At 39.7% G+C, this 20014-nt stretch overlaps 3 protein-coding genes across 3 annotated transcripts in view; 2 read left to right on the top strand and 1 right to left on the bottom strand.

The window, feature by feature from the left end:
- Window positions 1-827: 827 nt before the first annotated feature.
- cln6a (CLN6 transmembrane ER protein a) lies at window positions 828-9294 on the top strand. Its single transcript, XM_062400470.1, has 8 exons — window positions 828-1036; window positions 2363-2492; window positions 2607-2705; window positions 3436-3624; window positions 4546-4601; window positions 6334-6456; window positions 7574-7856; window positions 7965-9294. The coding sequence occupies exons 1-7, from the start codon at window positions 984-986 to the stop codon at window positions 7842-7844; spliced, it is 921 nt and encodes a 306-aa protein (XP_062256454.1). The 5' UTR covers window positions 828-983; the 3' UTR covers window positions 7845-7856; window positions 7965-9294.
- A 316-nt stretch (window positions 9295-9610) lies between these two features.
- On the top strand, window positions 9611-15117 carry calml4a (calmodulin-like 4a). Its single transcript, XM_062400716.1, has 5 exons — window positions 9611-9631; window positions 9740-9770; window positions 10037-10177; window positions 10944-11132; window positions 13848-15117. Exons 1-5 carry the CDS (start codon window positions 9629-9631, stop codon window positions 13943-13945), a joined length of 462 nt encoding a protein of 153 aa, XP_062256700.1. The 5' UTR covers window positions 9611-9628; the 3' UTR covers window positions 13946-15117.
- A 205-nt stretch (window positions 15118-15322) lies between these two features.
- LOC133965937 (A disintegrin and metalloproteinase with thrombospondin motifs 7) overlaps window positions 15323-20014 on the bottom strand; it is a 69032-nt gene continuing 64340 nt past the window's right edge. The window contains exon 24 of the mRNA XM_062400588.1: window positions 15323-18152. Coding sequence (XP_062256572.1) covers window positions 17962-18152 — 191 coding nt within the window. The 3' untranslated portion in view covers window positions 15323-17961. The remainder of the gene's footprint in view (window positions 18153-20014) is intronic.

Genomic DNA, 20014 nt, shown 5'->3' on the forward strand with positions numbered 1-20014 from the left:
GTTGTGCATGTGTTTGGTATAAATAAACAAATCTTAATCTAATTTATATTCATTTGAATATTGTTCATTGAATAGAAAAAGTTGCACAACTGCCTTTCTTTGTGAATATGTATTTCTTGTACATACAGCCTTTAAGACAAATAGCAAAAAATGTGACCCTCCTGAGTGGGATTTTTGGAAGATATAAGGGTGGTAGATCTCGGTTTACGATTGGAATTAAAAAGTGATCTTGGGCTCGAAAGGTTGGTGACCACTGGTATAAAGCATAATATAATGTAATTTTGACAAAGGTTGCAATCTGCATATTCCTTATAACTTATATTTAAAACGGAGTTTAAAAGGATTGCCCAGAGAAGCTGGAAACGTTTGACAGAATCTCCGAGACTGAGCTTCAATCTTTTATAAAACTAGGTAAAAGAAAAGTGGTAAACGGCGCCATCTGCTGGTAAATGAACAAACATACAATTATTTTGACATTGCAGGGCCTGGATTCTTTTAGTTCTAGCTATTTTTGCAACTAATACTCTTAATTATAATAATTATAATCTTTATTTCTGAAAAAAAAACACGTCTGTAAAGTGCAAAAAAAATCTTTCATCACGAATGACAATTTCTATAATGTATTCATATATATATCGTGAGATGTTTACAAGTGATCAGCATATTATTGGTCCGCCTTGTTACCATATTTGTATTATATAATTTGTTTACGAACATATAGACCTCATTAAACTATTTACTGCGGGTTTAACTTTTTGCCCTATGAAGAAGAAACTCGGGCTAAACCACGCCCCCTGGAATAGGCGAATTGGGGCGGGGACCAGGAAGCAGGAAGTGAAGGGTGGTTGTGTCAGTTGCTGTCAGACAGAAAGAAGAAGAAGAGGAAGAAGAAGAAGAAGAAGAGGAAGAAGAGGAAAACATGGAGGGAAGTACAAGAGCTGCATGAATCTTTATTCAAAGCCAGAGAAGAAACGATCCACAACATGGGGACTCCGCGGAGAAGAAACGGAAACGAGCCGGGCAAGAAACCCCCGAGGTCAGTGACGGTGTAAACAACGACATGTTTAACAACCTGCAGATTTAAAGTCAAAGTTAGACACAAAACGGAAGCTGCTCAGTGTTCAAACTGTTGGAAACGACCTGCAGACTGATATTAGAATGACTTATTGTTATTTACTTTGATATTTTATAGTCTTCTGGTTGTTTGTGGTTGATAAGGGACTGTCTGCATATGGTATAGTCTTGTAGCTGATTTTTCTTAATAAGGAACTGTCTGTCAATCACAGCGTTGCACGTGATCGATAAAAATAGATGAGATGTGATTGGTGGTGAGTTTGACATGCTCCGTGATTTCTGACTAGACTGACTGGTACTGACTGGTACTGACTGGTACTGCTGGATCAATGCAGACAGATTAATACATTTAATAGAGAAAAACCCGTAATTGCTGATATTAATCTTCAATTTGAGTACATTGATTAATTGAGGCAATTGACGGTAAATATCTCATATGTAAAATGTGACAGATTGCATTGTGGGATCGTCAGCTGAAAGTAGTGTTGTTTTAGAATTGTATAACTCGTAGGGGCTGCATGGAGATGGGTTCATTAACCCAATCCAGAGTTCAGACACTCAAATAAACTGGTGCAGGGTAAACCAGTGGACTCCTTCAGTGAAAAGGAAATGACTTCTGATGAAACTGTAATGGTAATGGAGTTCAATCCTTGCATCCAGCTGCTGGTCCTGATCTGCGAGGTCGTGCACTTGGAGTTTTGCAGAAACTCTTTGTGGCTTGATTAATTTGTGATTTCATTAAACACGTTTCCATCTTCATACCTGTGGACTTGTGTTTGAATGGCGAGAGAGGGTTTGGGTCGGGAGGTCAAAAGCTTGATTCCTCGTCTGTATTCAGAAGCTTTTCCTTCTCCCCGACCGAGCTGAGGTACTCCCACTGTGTTCAACCGCACTCATCCTCTTAGTGACTGTGTTCAGCGTTCAATAACAAATTGCCCAACCGCAGTAAATGTTCAATGACTTGGCAAGGTCCCCGCTGCTGACAGGGGTTTCAAAATAAACTGCTCCCAGAAAAATTATTGGAAGTGTCTGGACCCTTTTTAAAACCTTTTTTCGATGTCCCATCCTTTAACATGGAGGAGGCTGGGTTTCTGACCTATAGTGCACCCAGCCACTAGGGGGCGACTCAGACGCTTTGAGCTGTCCTTTCTATGGTTTTAAGAGTTTACTGCAGCAGTACACACCACACATTATGTTTCTCTCTGTAGCAAATGTCCGTGCTGCCTTTAGCCTTTATAATGCTGCTTTAATATGACGACTCACAGTCATTGTAAATGTGTGTTAACAGCGCTCCTAGTGGTCTGAAGGAAAATGTGCAGCAGAAGAAGAAGAAGAAGAAGCAGCACTTCCACTCGGACCTGTGGTTCCTTCTCACTCTGCAGAACTGGATACTGGACTTTGGACGGCCCATCGTCATGGTGAGGACACGCTGCACATTTTATTGTTTTAAAAAGTGCAAACAAATATAAAATGAACAGCTACTCTTCGTTTCCTGTGTGAACAGCAGAAGTTTCTTTTCTCGTATGTTTAAGATCGTCCTTCCTCTGGAATGGTTTCCTCTGAACAAGCCCAGTGCTGGAGACTATTTCCACATGGCCTACAATGTCTTCACACCATTCCTACTGCTCAAGGTAGCCACAACCACAATGTTTCCTGAGCAGATCATTTCTTCTTCAACTTTTTCCATCTCCTCTGTAGAAGTTCATTGCATCAAACTCAGCTCCAGGACATTAGTGGGTTCAGGTCCTACAGCTCTGAATCTTATGGTTTGGCCTCTATACTTCTGCTGTCAAAGTTTTGTGATACCTTTTCCCCTTCCCTGTGGATGTTGGTGGTGATGTCACTGAGTTTAGTTTTTGGGCTGTTCTTGTCCGTGGCCGACTTGATCGATGTCTATTGCTCAATACAACAGTAGTTAATTCCATTGCAATTTGTTGTATTGGCTTTTTTCCAGTGTCTGTGCAAAAGCACTGGTCGATTCTCCCTCTTTCATGCCACAGACAGCTCGCTCTCCACTTTTCATATTGGTTTATCCTTTTAACAACAAATGGAGTCTTCCTGGGTGAAACTCCAGGCCGAGACCAAAAGAGTCAGAGCTGTTCAATGTTTAAAAAATCAATCTCAGAGGCAACACATATCCCAATAACTTTTCTCAGTTGACAAATGAAAGGGTATCAACAAAAGGGTATTTGTGGTAAAATTGTTTGACAAATCTAGATGAAAATACAGAAAATATCTGAACTTCTGTCTTATTTATTTTACGGTGTACGACAAAAACAAGGTAATTGTTCTTATTATTAATACACTAGTTTTGCAGGTGACTGAATATAGAGTGTGTGTTTGTGTTTCTGCTCCATTTAGCTGATCGAGCGCAGCCCCCGTGCGCTGCCTCGCTCTGCAGTCTACGGTTGCATCATCTTTTTTGTCATGGGAGCCAGCATCCACCTGGTGGGAGACTCCGTCAACCACCGGCTCGTCCTCAGCGGCTACCAGCTCCACCTGTCCGTCAGAGAGAACCCCATCATCAAAGACCTTAAACCTGCTTCACTGGTAAGACTCCGGGTACCGCTTGACTCCATGCTGGGAATCCACTGGGAGCCCAGAGAGAGTTGTTTTCTCTGCTGTCATCATGGTCTGATGAGAGAAAGTAACATCTACCGTATTAAAAGTCTAGACTGAAGCAATTCCCTTTTATAAAATGTCACCAACAAAAAGCAGTTGTTGTTGCTCATCTTTCAGTGACATCAACTTTTTTTATAGGACACTTGTACTTTTCTTCTCCACCTCTGTCCCAAACAGACAAACTATTTATCTTGTCACACTCGTCCCAGCGGGATATATCAGGCGTGTGATGTAAGGACAATTAAATTAAAACACCTGAAATTTCAACAAAACTTGGTGGAGGGATTGGACATGGTCCAAGAAAGAGCCCTTTAGATCTTTAGGCAGATCCAGGAATTATTTCTCTTTTTTTTTTACATTTTAAACAATTTCTCAGTGACCAACTCGCACATCTTGATGGAAAAATCTGTCATATTGAGGAGACTCATATCTGTGTGTGTGTGTGTGTGTGAAAATTGGGACTAACCCTAACCCTAACTAGAAGTGGAAGATTGTTAAGGCTAGAAATGATAAAACAAGTTAATATTTACTGCAATAATTGATTTGATAATCATCAAAAGAAAGGTACAAGCAGGTGAGATGAACCAAATATTTAAGCAATTGTTAATTACATTCTCCCTGGATGAGTGGACGTGTCTGTATTTGTTAGCTCTCCTCATTTAATCTATTTAATTATGTATTATTTTGTGCCTTGATGTGATTTCCACTCATTTTGCATTGTAAATGGTACTTGAAACAGTAGGTGGCACTGTTTCCTAAGGTAGTTAGAGCCACAGTGCTTGTTCCTTGATGCTTATGCAACTGAGGGTTTCCAGAAATAACACAAGGCTTTTGTTCCTCTCCTCACAGATTGACTCCTTTGAGCTGCTGTATTTGTATGATGAACAGCTGGGACACTGGATGTGGTACGTGTTTGACGGTTATTTGCGTCATGCATATAAACACCTGAATAAATGGTGGGGAAGTGGCTGGAACGCAGCAGGATACAGGACTGAGTGGTTTGCTATGTGTCAGATTCACTTATTTTCATAAATCGAAAAATAATCCATGTTGAGTCTTTTCAAAACCCAGGAGGGCAGAATCCAATTAAAGCCTGTGTGAAGTGTAGATTCAGATCATTTTAACACAACAGGTTGTTATCAGTGTACTGATCTGTGGCTCCTTTTATATCTCAAAGTACCAAAAGATGTTAGATTCAGGAAATCCATCCAGTATCTATACCGCCTTCCCTTTGAGGGTCGTGGGGGGGGGGGGGCTGGAGCCAATTATTGAGCGAAATGATGAATGGTCATTGGAAAAAATTTAATCCAACAACATGCAGGATCAAAGCAATTGTCTGATAACAGTTTGTTTGTATAAAAGATCTGTATTAGATGGAAAATAGCTTTTTTTACAAGAGGACAAGATGCATCGCTTCCATTTTATGTGCATAAGCTCTCCCTAGCTGTTAACACCCTGGCATTAAGTATTTATTGTGGAACTGACCGAATTTCAGTTGGCACTATGGCGGATCCAGCTGGAACACACCCGAGTCTGTGATCCTGATGTCTGTGCCACCTCTGGACAGAACACACAGAGCTGGCAAAACAAAAACCCAGGAGGACACATCGGGCAGAGATTTTTATTTAGACTCTCTCACACACTGGTGCTCTGAGAAGTAAAGCTGATATGAGCCTTTCACAGACGTATATTATTTTTTATCTATAGTTATAATAAACTTTATGTTTTAACTGTAAAATATCAAGTCTCAGTTACATTTCTTTGTCATAAGAGCTTGTTAATGACATCAAATAACATCTGTATCAGAAACCTCTTACTCCCTCATATGAGTGTTGGCATCAGCCCTAAAAAAATCCATAATGTCTCAGACACAGAAACCTATTATTGACATTTATATATCTGATAGACTCATATCAGGCGAAAGATTGGTCCAGTTCTCTTCAGTACTTGTATTAAACCAATAATTCTCAACGTATCAGGTCTCGGTCGAGCATGGGGTTGAGTCACCTTTCAGAGATTGAGCATGAACTCATCTCTCAGGCTGAAGTGGTTTTAGCCTCAGTGTGAGAAGAGAGTTTCCCAGGAGTTTCTGTGTCTCTGTGCTCCTGGTAGATCTGAACAAAGATGTGGGAAGTCACTGTTATTTTTTATATGCATTTACCAAAAATCATTGTCTTTGGTTTTGAGTCGTTTCAATCCACAGATGGGTATAAGGCTTTTTTAAATATTGTTCTATGAAACGTCCAAAAGTAGAGAAAACAATGCTCAGAGGTGAAGGTGACAGAAATTCTGAATGTTGATTCACTTTCTTAGAACAATGGTTTCTTGTTGAGTTAGACTGTCTTGAGGTGTCCTGGTGACAGAATAAAAACATCTGTGGTACAGTATTTATGGTTCTGTTAATTTATTCATTGAACAATGAGGTAAATCTTCAGTGGGAAAGCGTATTTGAGATTTAGTGAAATGTTTTCATCTGGGATTTAAAGATCATGCTGAGCGGAGAAGGCGCTTTTTTACAAAAGTACAATGGCGATAATCACTTTATTTCTCAAAACTTGCATTGTCCTTTATAAATATGCAGTGTCCACAGTCATTTGTGCAGTTAATACACTAACTCTTCCTCTTTTTTTATTTTAGGTATATCCCTTTCTTCATCATTCTGTTCATGTACTTCACCGGCTGCTTCACTGAGACAGAGGAAAAGAAAAAGGTTCCTTGGACTGGTTGGCTGTTGCTGTTACCCAGCGCTCTCTACTATTGGTCAGTCGCATATATGAATATTTTTTTTTAAATCCATGAATTATGAGATAATATCAGGAAAAAAAAACACCCACAATGTTAAGAAAGTGATAAAAATACCTGGATCCACACCAGGTGTTTATGGATCCTCTCTTGGCCCATGTCCGTTTTATGTTCCAACAGTTTTTGTGGAAATCCGTTCTGTTGGTTTTGCATAATCCTGCTGATCATCCAACCAACAAAGGGGCGAACACACAAACTCCTTTGTCACATAAAATAATAAAAGTTATTTCAGTGTGTGGAGATTAATTTTGATCTTCACTAAAAAATTCCACTTGTGGAGTAAAATTGATTTCAAGGGCCAATTGAGGATAGAAATCCCGAAAGGCAAACAGCAGATAAACCGATGACCTCGTGGAAAGAGGTAATGAAATAAATAGAAGTCTATGAAAACTACTGTTTCCATGAATAAAGAGATTATTGCTTGAATTAATATATAAATGCCAAAGATTAAAATATTCCCTCTCACGTTAAAGATTGAAGTGGATATAATCAGGGAAAATATATTTACAATCAAATGTGAATATAAAGCCAGAAAACATTTATTATAACAATGTTAAATATTGTAATTGTGTTCTTTTTGTCACTTGTCACCTTGTGTAAAAACCACTTGGAGTGACTGTGATGACAAAGAAGTCATCATGTCTACCGGGACAGTTTGAATTTTTGGGGTAATTGTATTTTATATTAAAAAAGACAAATAGATTCAGCTTACTTGTACTGTGACGGAGAAAATGACAAACCCGGATATTTCCATCCTCACCGTGTGGAGGAGTTCAAATTGAGGACATCAGTGTCAGAGTAGGAAACAAACAAAATGTGCTTTTTAAGGGAAAATGGTGACTTTTTAAATTTGAAACTTTGTGGTGTTGTTCTTGTACTTGTTCCTTTAGGGTTATTACAGGTGAGGCAAGTGTATTTGTAGAAACATTTCCAACCACAAGGCAATTACAACACATTTACATTGAATGTAAATTGTAAAAGCAACACAAGACAATACAATAAAAGAGTCATTCAAATTTAAAGTTGGTGTTTCTCTCTGAGTTCCTCTAACGTCTCCTGGTTTCTCCTCCTCCAGGTACTTGGTGACCGAAGGACAAATCACTGAACTGTTCCTCCTCACCTTCCTCTCCATGGTGGCTGTGGTGATACACCAGCAGCGTAAAGGCCTCGGCCCGGACAGCAATGGCCTGTTCCTGCTCTGGAGTTTCGGCGTTACCCTGGTCCTGATGGCGTTGTGGGTGCTCTACCTCTGGAGGGACCCGGTGCTACGCAACAAGTACCCCGGACTCCTTTACATGCCAGAGCCCTGGTCCTACTACACCTTGCACATCAAGAACAACCACTGACCTGCACCTGAGGTCTGTGCTGCTGTCTGTGTGAACTAGAACAATTTCTCAATGCTTTGACATCACATGCTGCTTAAGTGTGTTTGACTCGACTGATGCATCTCTTGGTTCTTCACACAGATTTCCTTTGGCAGAGACAGTGGCTGCACTCGACTCATGAGGATCATTGATGTGCACCAACGTCAGAGGAGACGGGTTCCCTCCTGCAGGCAGCAGCACCTGCACTGATACACAGACTTTAACAGGTTCAAACTGTGAGGCTTGTTGAAAAGTGGGTCTCACTTTGCAGATGGAATCACTTCTGCTCAACCTGGGCTATGATACATGTCATAAATCAGCACTGCCTTATCACATGAAGTGTTTTAAATCCGCCCCAATGGGAATGTTAATTCTAAAGGTCCAGCCTGTAAGAGTAATGTGAAAGGGATATATTGGCAGGAATTGAATATAAAATGATCCTAGTGATTTTTACACTTGTGTGTTTCATCTGGATTGTATGAAATGTTGTTTTCTTTGCAATAGAATGGGACCTTTTATATTTAAATACTTTATATTTACATCAGGAGCGGGTCATCTATACGGAGGCAGCCATGCTTTTTACAGTAGCCCAGACTGGACAAACTAAACACCTTTTGTGTATTTACGATAACTGAAGCTTCCACAGCTTCTCCTTCATGTTTGGAAGGAGAGGTTGAGGTGAAGGGTATTCAGCTGTAACATGACACTTCACCACTAGATATCACTAAATCCTACACACTGAACCTTTAATTGAAGGTGTAAAACCAGTGTTGGGATGCTAACATGCTCAAGGCTAATCTGAGCTGTTTAGTTACAAATGAAAGAAAAGTTCTTTTTTAATATATAATCCCACTTTTTTAAGAAAACACCCTGTTTTATTGTAGCTACTTTCAGAGATGATGGGGGGGAGGGGGGTGTATCTCACGACTGAGTGATCCTGTAAACAGCATATGCTTAGTGTGTGAAGTCCTGCTGAGGTTTATACTGTCGGTGTTTGTTTATCATATGTCCCAAATACTACTTTGTATTTATACCATGAAGTGTTTACACCATGTCCGAATGAAGTCAGGGCTCATTTGTATCTGTAAGCAAGAGAAGATTGTACTTTATTGTTTCTCTGCTGTTTGGGAATTGCAGGATGTTTTGACAGATTACTGGTAAACACCTACTTTACTTTTAATCATGAAAGTAAATAGGCGTCGCCTCAGGCCCTTGTACAGCCTGCGGGCGGCTCTTTGAGTCTTTGCTCAGATCCCAACTAGTAGAAACGCATCAATGACACATGTGACTTTTTATACCTTTTATACATTTTCTTTTATCACAAAATAAAATATCACTTAAAAATGTGAAAACAAATGTACAACAAATTTTGCAAAAGCCACCGGTACAGTCCTGTAATGACTCTTGATTAAACATGAGAACTGACATTCTACCTGATTTGTGAACGTGCTTCATATCAATTGTCTTTAATCATATTGGTTAACTGATATAAAATCTATTCACTGTATGTAGCTACAAGCTGCTACCTTTTTATTATGTGACCGTAGTCTCACACCGTGGCTCGTGAATAATTGACGGGTTTTATGAGGGGGGGGGGGGGTAAAAGAGAAAGGACAAAGCAGCGGTGAGTGTCTGGTATCAGTGTTTCCACAGCAACCCTTATTAAATTACGTGGAGGTGGACTTTAAACAGAGGCGGAGGAAACAGGTGACGGAGGCTCCGGTCAACTCTCTGCTTCCTGAACAGAAACCAAGGAAGCCTCAGAAATGGTGAGCGCAAGACATTCCCTCCACCGTGATACTTTATATTTCAAGTATTTTCTTATGTGACTGATATTTACTTTGTACAAGTGATGCATTACTTTTGTCACGTTGCAGGCGAAGTTCTTCACACCGGTTCAAATCAACGGTAGGAGTATTCCACAGCACCACGAATTGTTTAACATCTATTATGAGTTATTGTTAAAATTGTACTATTTGTTAATCTACCGTTTTCATATGTAGAGTGTATTTATATTTCAATTAATTAAGTAAAAAACGGTTTTGGGGACTCATTAGGATCAAAGTCTGACCTTGTTCAGTCTCATTAGTTCCTGTGAAGTAAAACCAACACACTGGATCCACCTGTGATTCTGTGAGCTCACTGAAAAACCTCATAACTTTATTATTTCCCAGAATTCAAGGAGTGCTTCTCCCTGTACGACAAGAAGCAGAAGGGCAAGATCGATGCCAAAGAGCTCATCACAGTGATGCGCTGCCTCGGCACCAGTCCCACATTTGGTGAAATTGAAAGGCACCTGCAAGTTCACAAAATTGGTAAAGAACAACACACAATAAATCTGGTTTACTCTGACAAGGTTGTGTGAGTTTGTACAGAGCAACCCTGAGGTGTTTTGTGTAACACCCACTTTTTAATACACATCACTTATGTGTGATGTGTACACCACATTTATTTGAATGTTTTTAATAATATATGTACATATTGGAAAATATTAACTTAAAGATGTTTTCAAGGCTTTTATGGATTAAAAAAAAATCTATAATTATTGAGAAAGTGGATTATTAACAGTGTTAAAACCTGGTGACAAGCTGTAACCTCAGACCCTTGAAATTACTATTAAATACACCATCCCTATACCAACAGGTAAAGGGAGAAACCTTGGGTGAAACCAACATTAAAGAGTTGAGTCCAAAAACCTAACCTCGAGTTGAACTTGTACTCGGGTTGTACAAATTGAAGATAATTTAAAAAGTTTAGAGCAACATTAACTGAAATGACCTCGCTGTGACTTTTATTAAATCTGGTTTGAGCTGACAATTCCCACTTTTCTACATTTCTCACATTTTCATTAACATTACGATATAGGGCGTTTATGACCCCCAGGTCATATTTAGTCATATTTAATATCCACACGTGTGTGAAATCTGTTGCAGCTTGTTTGAATTTAAGAGGATTGTTGGGGCTTTGTCGGAAGTTTGAGCTCCACTGAGCCTCACCCGAGTTAAGTGCTGCACTGATGCAATTCTTGTCAACTCGTGCATCGTTTCTTCGGTCAATGTTTTGTGTTCGATTCCTGTTTAGCAAAGTCCGGGGAGCTGGACTTCTCTTCCTTCCTGACGATGATGCACAGGCAGATGCAGCAGGAGGACCCCAAGTCAGAGATCCTGGAGGCCTTGAGGATGACGGACAAGCAGAAGAAAGGATACATCCAGGCGTCGGAGCTGCGGGCCAAGCTCACCATCTTGGGAGAGAAGCTCACGGACAAAGAAGGTAACGTCACAACTGAATCCGAGGAGAGAGGGAAAGTGGAAACTCTGCACAGTGTGTTTTTTTCTTCTAACAACGAATGAGTTGCTGTGTTGAGACCGAGCCTCAAAAACAACATCCAGTTCAATCAATAGAATACATTGTTATTCAAGCACATAGGGTCAGAGTTACATTGCTGCCTCTTTGCGTTTGGAGTGTTTGTTTCTTTACACCACTGGATTTAATATGAAACTGTAACAGTGAAGCGCTGACCCGTAGCTTAAAAGTCCTGTGAGTCCTACATTGTGCACAAAAACTCGATGTGAAGGTCCAACTGTATATTTATGAGATTTAGGAAGTAGTCCGGTGAGGGTCGGCCTCAACATCTCTTGGATTTCACAGCGCTATCCTTAAATCCACCACGATTTACCAGTGCTTCTGAATTCCCTTCTCTCCTGTGACCTGCTTGCTTATAATGTAATATAAGAGCTCCTCTCCTGGTCAGATTCTCATCACCTGTACTTTCAGGAAGTAAATGAATTTGCTCCTGCCGTTTGCCAGGTTGTATCTTCAGGTTTGTCTCCCTGTGGACAGACTTCATTTCTTCACAGTGTTGTCAGGCTGTGGTAAATAATATTAATATGTAATATGTATATATAATCGAATGAAATTTGGAATAGAATGATTTATGGAGATTACTTTCAGTGAAATAATTCCAGAAGGGCCAAAACTGCCACAGCGTGGGAGGACTAATTATTATGTTTGATCATCCAAGAAGGTTAATAGCACCACTCTCATCTCATCCGAATGAAGCTGCAGACAGATGACTTATCTCGAGTGACACATTTCACACACCAACACCTCTAAAAGTTTTCTTGTCAGTTTAATTTGTGTAGTGACAAATGTGTAACAGTGACAATTCGCTGTTCTCAGCAGGGTGATGGGTTCTTTTGTCCCAATCTCCCTTGTTCAGGTTTAGTTTCCACCTGTTATCAGACTTTATGCAGGCAACTGTTGGTTATAGAATATTGATGAGAGTGGTATAGACGTTAGGCAAGAAATCTGATCTGATCTGATATATTATATATTTACTAAAATGTTTAATTCCCACATAAGGACGCTGTCATCTTGTGCCGATGACTCCATTCAGAGCCAGTCAGGGAGAGGAGCAGCTGACATGCACAAGTCTAAATTAAATTAAATAAGAGGCAAATTTACCAGGACAATAAACAAATCCGTGTGATAAGAGCTGCCTAAAATGACAGAAACCCTCTGAAATGCATTTTTGGTTTGGACCATATCCCATCTGCTAACACGGAGGGAAGTGAGGCTTAATGAGCGATACTGCAGCCAGCCACCAGGGGGTAATGGCGCACCTCAGCTCCATGGAGGCCTGTTATGTCATCCATCTTTACGTACAGTCTCTGATTTGCACAGGTTTTCTTACACGTGTTTTTCCAACTGTGATGAAGGGGAGACAGTAGCTTATGTCTCTCTGTTGACAGTGAAGTGAAGACAACAGTCGTCCTGACAGTTTCCTGCAGAGACGCTCGTCTCCGGTTAAATCTGTGGGATTGATTTTTCGATGGCTTTTGGGTTTCAAAGCGCCAAACTCAGTTATTCATTGGGTTTCTGGGCTGAAAGCAACGTACAGATTTAACTCTTAGTGGTGCTGCCTGTCGCTGTGCACATCAAGCTATTTAAATTCAAACCAGGCTCGGCTGCTTCTCAGCGGAGACTCTTCCATCACGTCGAGTATTGACGCCACTCAGACAGCTGCACTGAGAAGCTCTCAGCTCTACAAACTGTATCAACTGGAAGCAGCTGAGGATGAGCTCACTGTTGTAAATCGGAATATTCAGGAGATCTTCGCTGGCTCGACTTGTAGATCACTGCCCTGCCTTGTGAAAAAAATGGAATTAACTCTATTCCGTTTTTGATTTGTGAAGTCGCTGTTTCATTTGCTCAAAGAGCTGTTACTCCATTTTTTACATTCATCTACTATCTCTTACATATGTTCCACTACTTTTGTGAACGTGCAACTTTAGTTATAACATTTCAAGCATAAAGAAAATTCATCCTCATGAGTAAACGTGGATTTTCACAAGAGATTTTAGGAATAAAATATAATTTTAGGGCCAAATTGTCTCTTTACACATTGGTCAAATTTGAGCCTCAGTAAAGACACAGCTGAGATCAACAGATGCTGTTTATCATGATATTGAGTGTTAATTGAGATTAAACTGTTGTGCAAGTTAATATGAATTAATATGCTGTTTTATTTAAAGTACACTGATTTATTAATTGTATTTAAAATCGTAATCCTCAAAATAGCTGGACAATTAAAGTTCTAAAATAAACTGAATGCAGAAGAAATGTATCACGAGGAACAAATATAATGTAGAAATACCTGAATATTTCATCACTGTTTTAAACTCTTCAAAATAACTACTGTGATAAAACTATCACAGTAGTAAGGTATTACACTGCATCTGTCTGTAGTGAAAATCCTATATTATGGACATTTCTCTACTTCTTACCACTTGGTCTTCTGTGCTCCTCTCTTTGAGTGTGTGCTGCTGTATATAATTACCTCAGATCTATATAATCTCCTCATCTTAATCTTATTTTAGGGGACACTTTCTAACAAAGCAGCTTTTTACTGGAGTTTTGATCAGTTTACTCCCGGTCACTTAAGAAACACTTCTCTCTGTTCTTGTGTGTCTTTTCTGTGTTTAGTGGACGACCTCTTCAAAGAAGCAAACGTCAAGTCGAACGGGACAGTGAATTATGAAGAGTTCACCAAGATGGTGACGCTGCCTCCTGTTGATTATTGATTTCACTGACGACACACTGGATTAAATCGACATGTTCAGAGCAGCAGTTGTGTGCTGGCAGATTTGAGCCTGATAATAATTTCCACTCTGTTTTTTTGCCTCATGATTATTCAACGATTATTTATTTTAAATGCAGAATCTACTTCCTGTAACCATTTTCCATCAGTTTCCTCGAGGACTGAACTCTTTGTGAAGCACTGCCGTTGTCCTGCATCCTGACAAACATGATATGATCTGAACTTTATTCTTTTGAAGGAATCAAGACCCATTAAAAACCATTAACTTCTTAGTAAACCCTTTGTCAAGTGTGAGTCCAGCTACACTCAATGATTTGAATTCAATGAGCAGTTTAATGCCCTGTATATTTAATCGTGAACGCTTGTGTGCTAGTGTCATGATGCAGTTGTTCTTGATGCGGCGCAGGTAACTTTACACATCTGTATTAAATTGCTTCTGTGGAATTAAAACATGTTAAGTTAAAATTTGTTTTAAAGTATTTATAGACTTAATTCATGTATTCTTGAGGACCAAGGCTACACATGTATGTTTCCATAACTGTTATTTAGTCGTATTTGACACATTTTTTATAATATCTATAATTAACATTCTATTGATTAATAAACAATTAACAGTTGATCCAAAACTTATAATAATTGTATGTTATCTCATTAAAGTGTATAGTTGACTGACTGAATTCCATTATGTGTTTAAACACTAATAACTATAAAATCATTTTTTCTGTTGAGAAGTGAAATATTCACTGTGAGCAGGTCAGCATCATTTATCAGCCACTTGTCTAATGTCTCAATTTGAACTTAAGAATAATAGGAACAAATTATGTTTGCTGCAGTTAGAAGTTTGTAATACTTCATTGGGGACAAGTTCATAAATAATTTGATTGACCCTTTGTGACGCCTGATTGTCTAATCAGTCTAGAAAGTGTAACTCGATTAAGTCAGTTTTCTTCTTCTTCTTCTTAGAAGTACAAAATCAAGTAGAATTGAAAGGAATAAAGAAAGAAAACTAACTGAGAATGTTTAGTTTTTCCTTTAAACTTTCTGAGCATCATAGATCAAAATATCTTCACTACCAGAGTAAAACACTTACTAACCTTTTTATTGTGCGGCTAAACATTTCTGGTCACTAATGTTCCGCTGTTACCATGTGTAACCATGTCAGGGATTTTGAGTTTTCTCAAAACACATTTTAAACTCACCCGTTCCTCATTCATGAAACCTGTTATTTTGTAAAGGTGAAAATGTCTCTTCTACATGGAGAAATAAATCTGCTGTAGTGTTTCCTCCACCAGAGAGACACACAAACCATCACTACCTGAATCCTCGATGTTATTCTGAGATAACAAGTGAAGCAAGCATGTGATGATGATCCAATTACTTGTTTTAACAGTAGAATTTAGAACCAATTTCAAACAAATATATATATATAATATATTGATTAACCATTTACATAATATATGTAGACAAGATATTTATATTTTACTTTTAATACACATTAGAACTACACAGTATCAAATAATAATACCTAATAAAGAATGACTTGTAACTGTGAGATGTCGCCACACTTTGGTTCCGGTGGTGATTGTTGCCTGAGGACACAGCGTACGTCGGTCAACAGAGAGGTTTTGTTACGTCTGACATCAGTTTAGCTTCAATAGTTACAGAAAATAACTCCAGATGTTTGTTAACAATCGTCTCCACCAGCACAGAAAAGTTAGAGCAGCACAGACACGGCTGGATTCATGGTAGAATATCATCCAATCTATTTTCACAAAAGAAAATAGATTCTTTCTAATCTATTTTTTCCTCATGCAATTAATTTTTCGTCCAATATATAGAAATATAGGAGGTTGCCTGGAGGCGGCGGCATTGATGAGTCTGAGCTACTTTTCAATTCCTGCTGCAAAGACTTAAGTGCAACACACACACGTGTTCGTACAGCTTCTTAGTGAGGACACTAATTGGTATGCATTCCCAAGCCCCTTACCCTAACCATCCAAACTAAATGCTTAACCTAACCCTTAACCTTAACTTAAGTCTAACCCTAACCCTAAAACCAAGTCTTAACCCCCAAACAGTCCATTAAAGGGGGTCACAAAGTGAGGACATTTTGGAAAAGTGAGGTCCTCCGTAGGTTGTAGACTCAAACTGGTCCTCACAAAGAAGCTGTACAAGAGCACACACACACACACAGTGAGTGTCAGTGAGGATTTTTTTCTGAATGTATGAAGAAGCACAACAGACGAAGGAGCCAATACAATAACACAACGGAAACTACAAGGATCAGGTTGAATAAGTCATAATAAAGACTTATTCAACCAAATATGATGTGTCACTTTAAACATTTTCACAATTGCTTCTAAAAAACACATTTATTCTGAAATGCTGAATTTGACTCCATTTCAAATCAAGTGGTTAATAAACACATATTGACATCAAATGACCCAATATTCAAGTAGATGAGGCACTGGCCCTGCCAATACCCGACCTGCGTGGCCTCGAGCACCAAGAATCTCCCGCACCTCCACTTTTCACAAATCACATTTTACTTTGTGACATAAAAAAAAAGAAGTTTACATCAACTGTAACTGATACATTGGCTTTAAAAACCAGGAAAGGACTCTTACAAGCTGCTGTGGACATCGGATGTTTTTTAACTGACCGTTTGCTAAAACCTGCTCCACCAGACATCAACTGACCAATCACAGCTTAGGAGCGGAAACTCTCAAGCTGTGGATGAACTCAGATAATATCTCTGACTGTCCGATTGTGTACTAGTTGATTTGTGTGTTTGTTTATGAGCAAGACGACACACAGACAACTGAATGTATTTCCAAGAGTCTTGGTGGAATAATTAATGGATCTTGATGAATAAATATCATTGATGAAATATTAATAAAATCTATGAGTGTTTGAAATGTGTTACAGTTTGATTTAATCTATAGGGACTGTTGGGCCTCCACAGAGGTATGAAGCGGTATGAACTTTACTGACTGACATCCTAGTTATATTTGTTTGTCAGCACAAAAAAACCACAGAATCTGAAAACTTGGTGGGAGGATGAGACAGGAGGATGTTTTTCTCATCTCCTGTAACGTTGACACATAGAACATTTTTCTTGGTCACCCTTTCACTATTTCCCCAGGGAATAACTCAAGGATCTTGATGAAAAACAGTCATTCATAAAAGATTTATAGAATCTGAGTGTGTGAAATGTGGCACAGCGGGATTGAATTCATGGCCTTGGTGGAGACGTGTGCTGGGCTGAGTGACAGCCTAGTTTCACCCTTCTTCCCAACAAGTTGTGTTTTGTAATTTCTTTCTTCGCAGGGGCTTTTGTCAACTTCTTCCTGAAATCCAGCTCACGTTGTTTCAAAACCACTGTTGCAGGTGATGTAAAGCCTGACAGGCACATAGCATCTTAATCTAAGAGGAGGGGGGGGCAGGGCTTAGCGAGCGGTCAGCTGTTTTATTAACGTCACACAAGGAGCTTGTGCACCACTTATTGAACTTGTACCACATTTAACGTAAAACCACATAGGGAATGTTATACCTGATTCAATCTATACACTCTCTGCTGCTGTCAATAACTTGAAAGCATTGTACCAACGGTTAATAAGTGGTTTATCTACACATGAATTGATGTATTATGACACTGGCTACATTTCAGGGCGACTCTTCTATTTCATGTAGCACCACATCTGTTACAAAGACATATTGATTCATTAAATCTGTCCAGACGGAATAATAACAATAACAATAATAATAAGTGCAAAACATATGTTTACATTATCATTGTTTAACTAAGAGAAAAGGCTACGATTCGTTATATATTTCCAATTTCTTACAGCCTCATTCGATTGTATAATTGGTTCCAAATTTTTGCTGTTTTGGAATATGACTGATTCATGATGTGTCTGTAGTTGTGAAGACAAGAGGAGGAGGCTCAGATTGTCGACTTTAAAACTTTTCAGTACTTTTCATCACTCAGTGGGGCAGTCAGTGTCCCGCGCTGGGGTGTGAGTGGGGGTTTTGTTGTTGCACCTCAGCGGGAGATGTTCCGCTGGGCCGGGAACGCTGGCTGCAGGTTTTGCAGCACTGCGCTCGCACGTTGGACAAGTGGCACCGGCCCAGCACGCGGAGAGTGTGGCAGAAACGGAATGTCAGCCGGTCCCGAAGACAAACTGCTCCTGTGTGGGTGACAGAGAGAGAGAGAGAGAGAGAGAGGGAGAGGGAGAGGGAGAGAGGGGGAGAGAGGGGGAGGGAGGTTACATGAAGAGGTGAGACGCAGACTTTATTCTGGTCATATTCAGTCGACACAAGCCGAATGAATCACAGGCATGTTAATACATCCGTGATTGAGGCCAAATCCTGCTTCATCTTTTAAAAGGACTGACAACACGAGTGGATACAAATAAAAACTGACATCTTGGAACAGTTCACTGCACCGTGTCAGCGGCGGCTTTTCTGGTTCAGGAAGCCGGGGATCGTGGGTAATATCCACCGTTCAGTTGTGTCACAGTTCAGTGAGTGTGACGACACAGTCAACACATTGATTTTCACTTCATAGCTTTGACTGGGAGCCCAGCTGAATCAAATCCACACGTGTCACTCCAGGGGGCGCTGATGCTTAGTAAAGTTACTGAGTGTTGCTTTAACTAATTAATCTGTTCTATTCTTCAGATTTATTAGCTTTTAGCAGGATGTTCGCTCGAAGGCAGATGATATCAGAACCACAAGAAAAGATTCTCTTCTCCTAAAGATGTTGGTTTTTTCCACTTCTCAGTTTATATGATTTTCACGTGAACCAGTTTTTGAGAGCGTGTCGTGTTGTCACTGCGTTTTCTGGCCCTTTCCAACAAATGTACATAAAATTAATGTGTGTGTGTGTGTGCGTGTGTGTTCTACATTTGAAAAAAAAGAAAACACAACCCACAGTTTCCTGCTGTAATTTCAGCTGAGGGGAATAATGTGGATGTGTCTGAGAGGAGGAAGAAAAACGTTGATGGCTTTCACAGGCAACTCCAGTGTCAGGGGTCAGTTATAAATCTGCTGCGTACTGCTGTGTGCTGTGGTTTTTAGCAACAGGGACAGATATGAGAATTATATTTCAGGAGAGACGCAATCTAATTCTCAACGTTCTCCGAGGGCTGCTAATTTAATCCAATCAGGGTTTTCACACTGGGAAAATATTATGATCAGAACGTTTGAAAGCGACAAGAGATAAAAACTGAAACAGCTCAATTAATGGAATTAATCATCTACAGTTCATCTGCTTGTCTACAGTGTTATTGTTCAAGAAGACCACAAATTCTGAGACTGCACAACAGTCACTAACTTCATTTATCTATCTTTCAATACACTTCGTGTGCCATCATTGGATATATTCTGTTTATACATTTTGAACATTCTCTAGATCCCATCGACCAGCACTACTGTTGAGACCCTGGGGGAGGGGATGGGGGAGGTTTCCTATACAACTACGCAACCCTTTTCAACCTCGATCATCAGGAGGGTTCGTAGAGCCAATTGATTGTTTTGCCATTTACAAATTGAAGCCTCTCCTGATTGAGCAGTAGAAGTCACAGCCACACTCTGCGCTCGGCTCTACGTTCATGTTATGGAGTTGCCCCCGAGCTGCAGTAAACACTCCCTGCAGCCTGAAGTGAACCAAAAAAAAAGAAGATTTATACAATAGGTGTTGACACGTGAGGGACAAGGTTCACTGCTCCAGCTCAATGCACAATATTCCCTTTGTGCTTCTCATCTCATCCCCAGTTGCTGACTGACCAGCAGACAGGGACAAAAGGACACAGGAGTTGAGCAGTAATAGGATTTTTTTTTCTTTGAAAATACAAGATTATTGGGTTGTGTAAAAAGAAAAAATCCAATTATGGCTCTGCAGCCCCTCTTCATCTTGTGAAACAGTGGTATCAGCGGATGTGGCTGTGCTTTGGTTCCTAAGGGTTGAAGTCAAAGGTCACAGGAGGTTAAGTAGAGCATCATTAATGGACAAGCCAGGGAAGACATAAGCTCAGTAAGGAACATTTCA

The sequence above is a fragment of the Platichthys flesus genome, chromosome 1, assembly GCF_949316205.1.
Source record: "Platichthys flesus chromosome 1, fPlaFle2.1, whole genome shotgun sequence".
Lineage (NCBI taxonomy): Eukaryota > Metazoa > Chordata > Actinopteri > Pleuronectiformes > Pleuronectidae > Platichthys > Platichthys flesus.

Coding starts and splice junctions, on each gene's coding strand:
- cln6a (XM_062400470.1), top strand. CDS start 984: ATGGGGACTCCGCGGAGAAGAAACGGAAACGAGCCGGGCAAGAAACCC. Junction 1,037..2,362: donor CCGGGCAAGAAACCCCCGAG/GTCAGTGACGGT, acceptor GTGTGTTAACAG/CGCTCCTAGTGGTCTGAAGG. Junction 2,706..3,435: donor CACCATTCCTACTGCTCAAG/GTAGCCACAACC, acceptor TGCTCCATTTAG/CTGATCGAGCGCAGCCCCCG.
- calml4a (XM_062400716.1), top strand. Junction 9,771..10,036: donor CACACCGGTTCAAATCAACG/GTAGGAGTATTC, acceptor ATTATTTCCCAG/AATTCAAGGAGTGCTTCTCC. Junction 10,178..10,943: donor CCTGCAAGTTCACAAAATTG/GTAAAGAACAAC, acceptor ATTCCTGTTTAG/CAAAGTCCGGGGAGCTGGAC.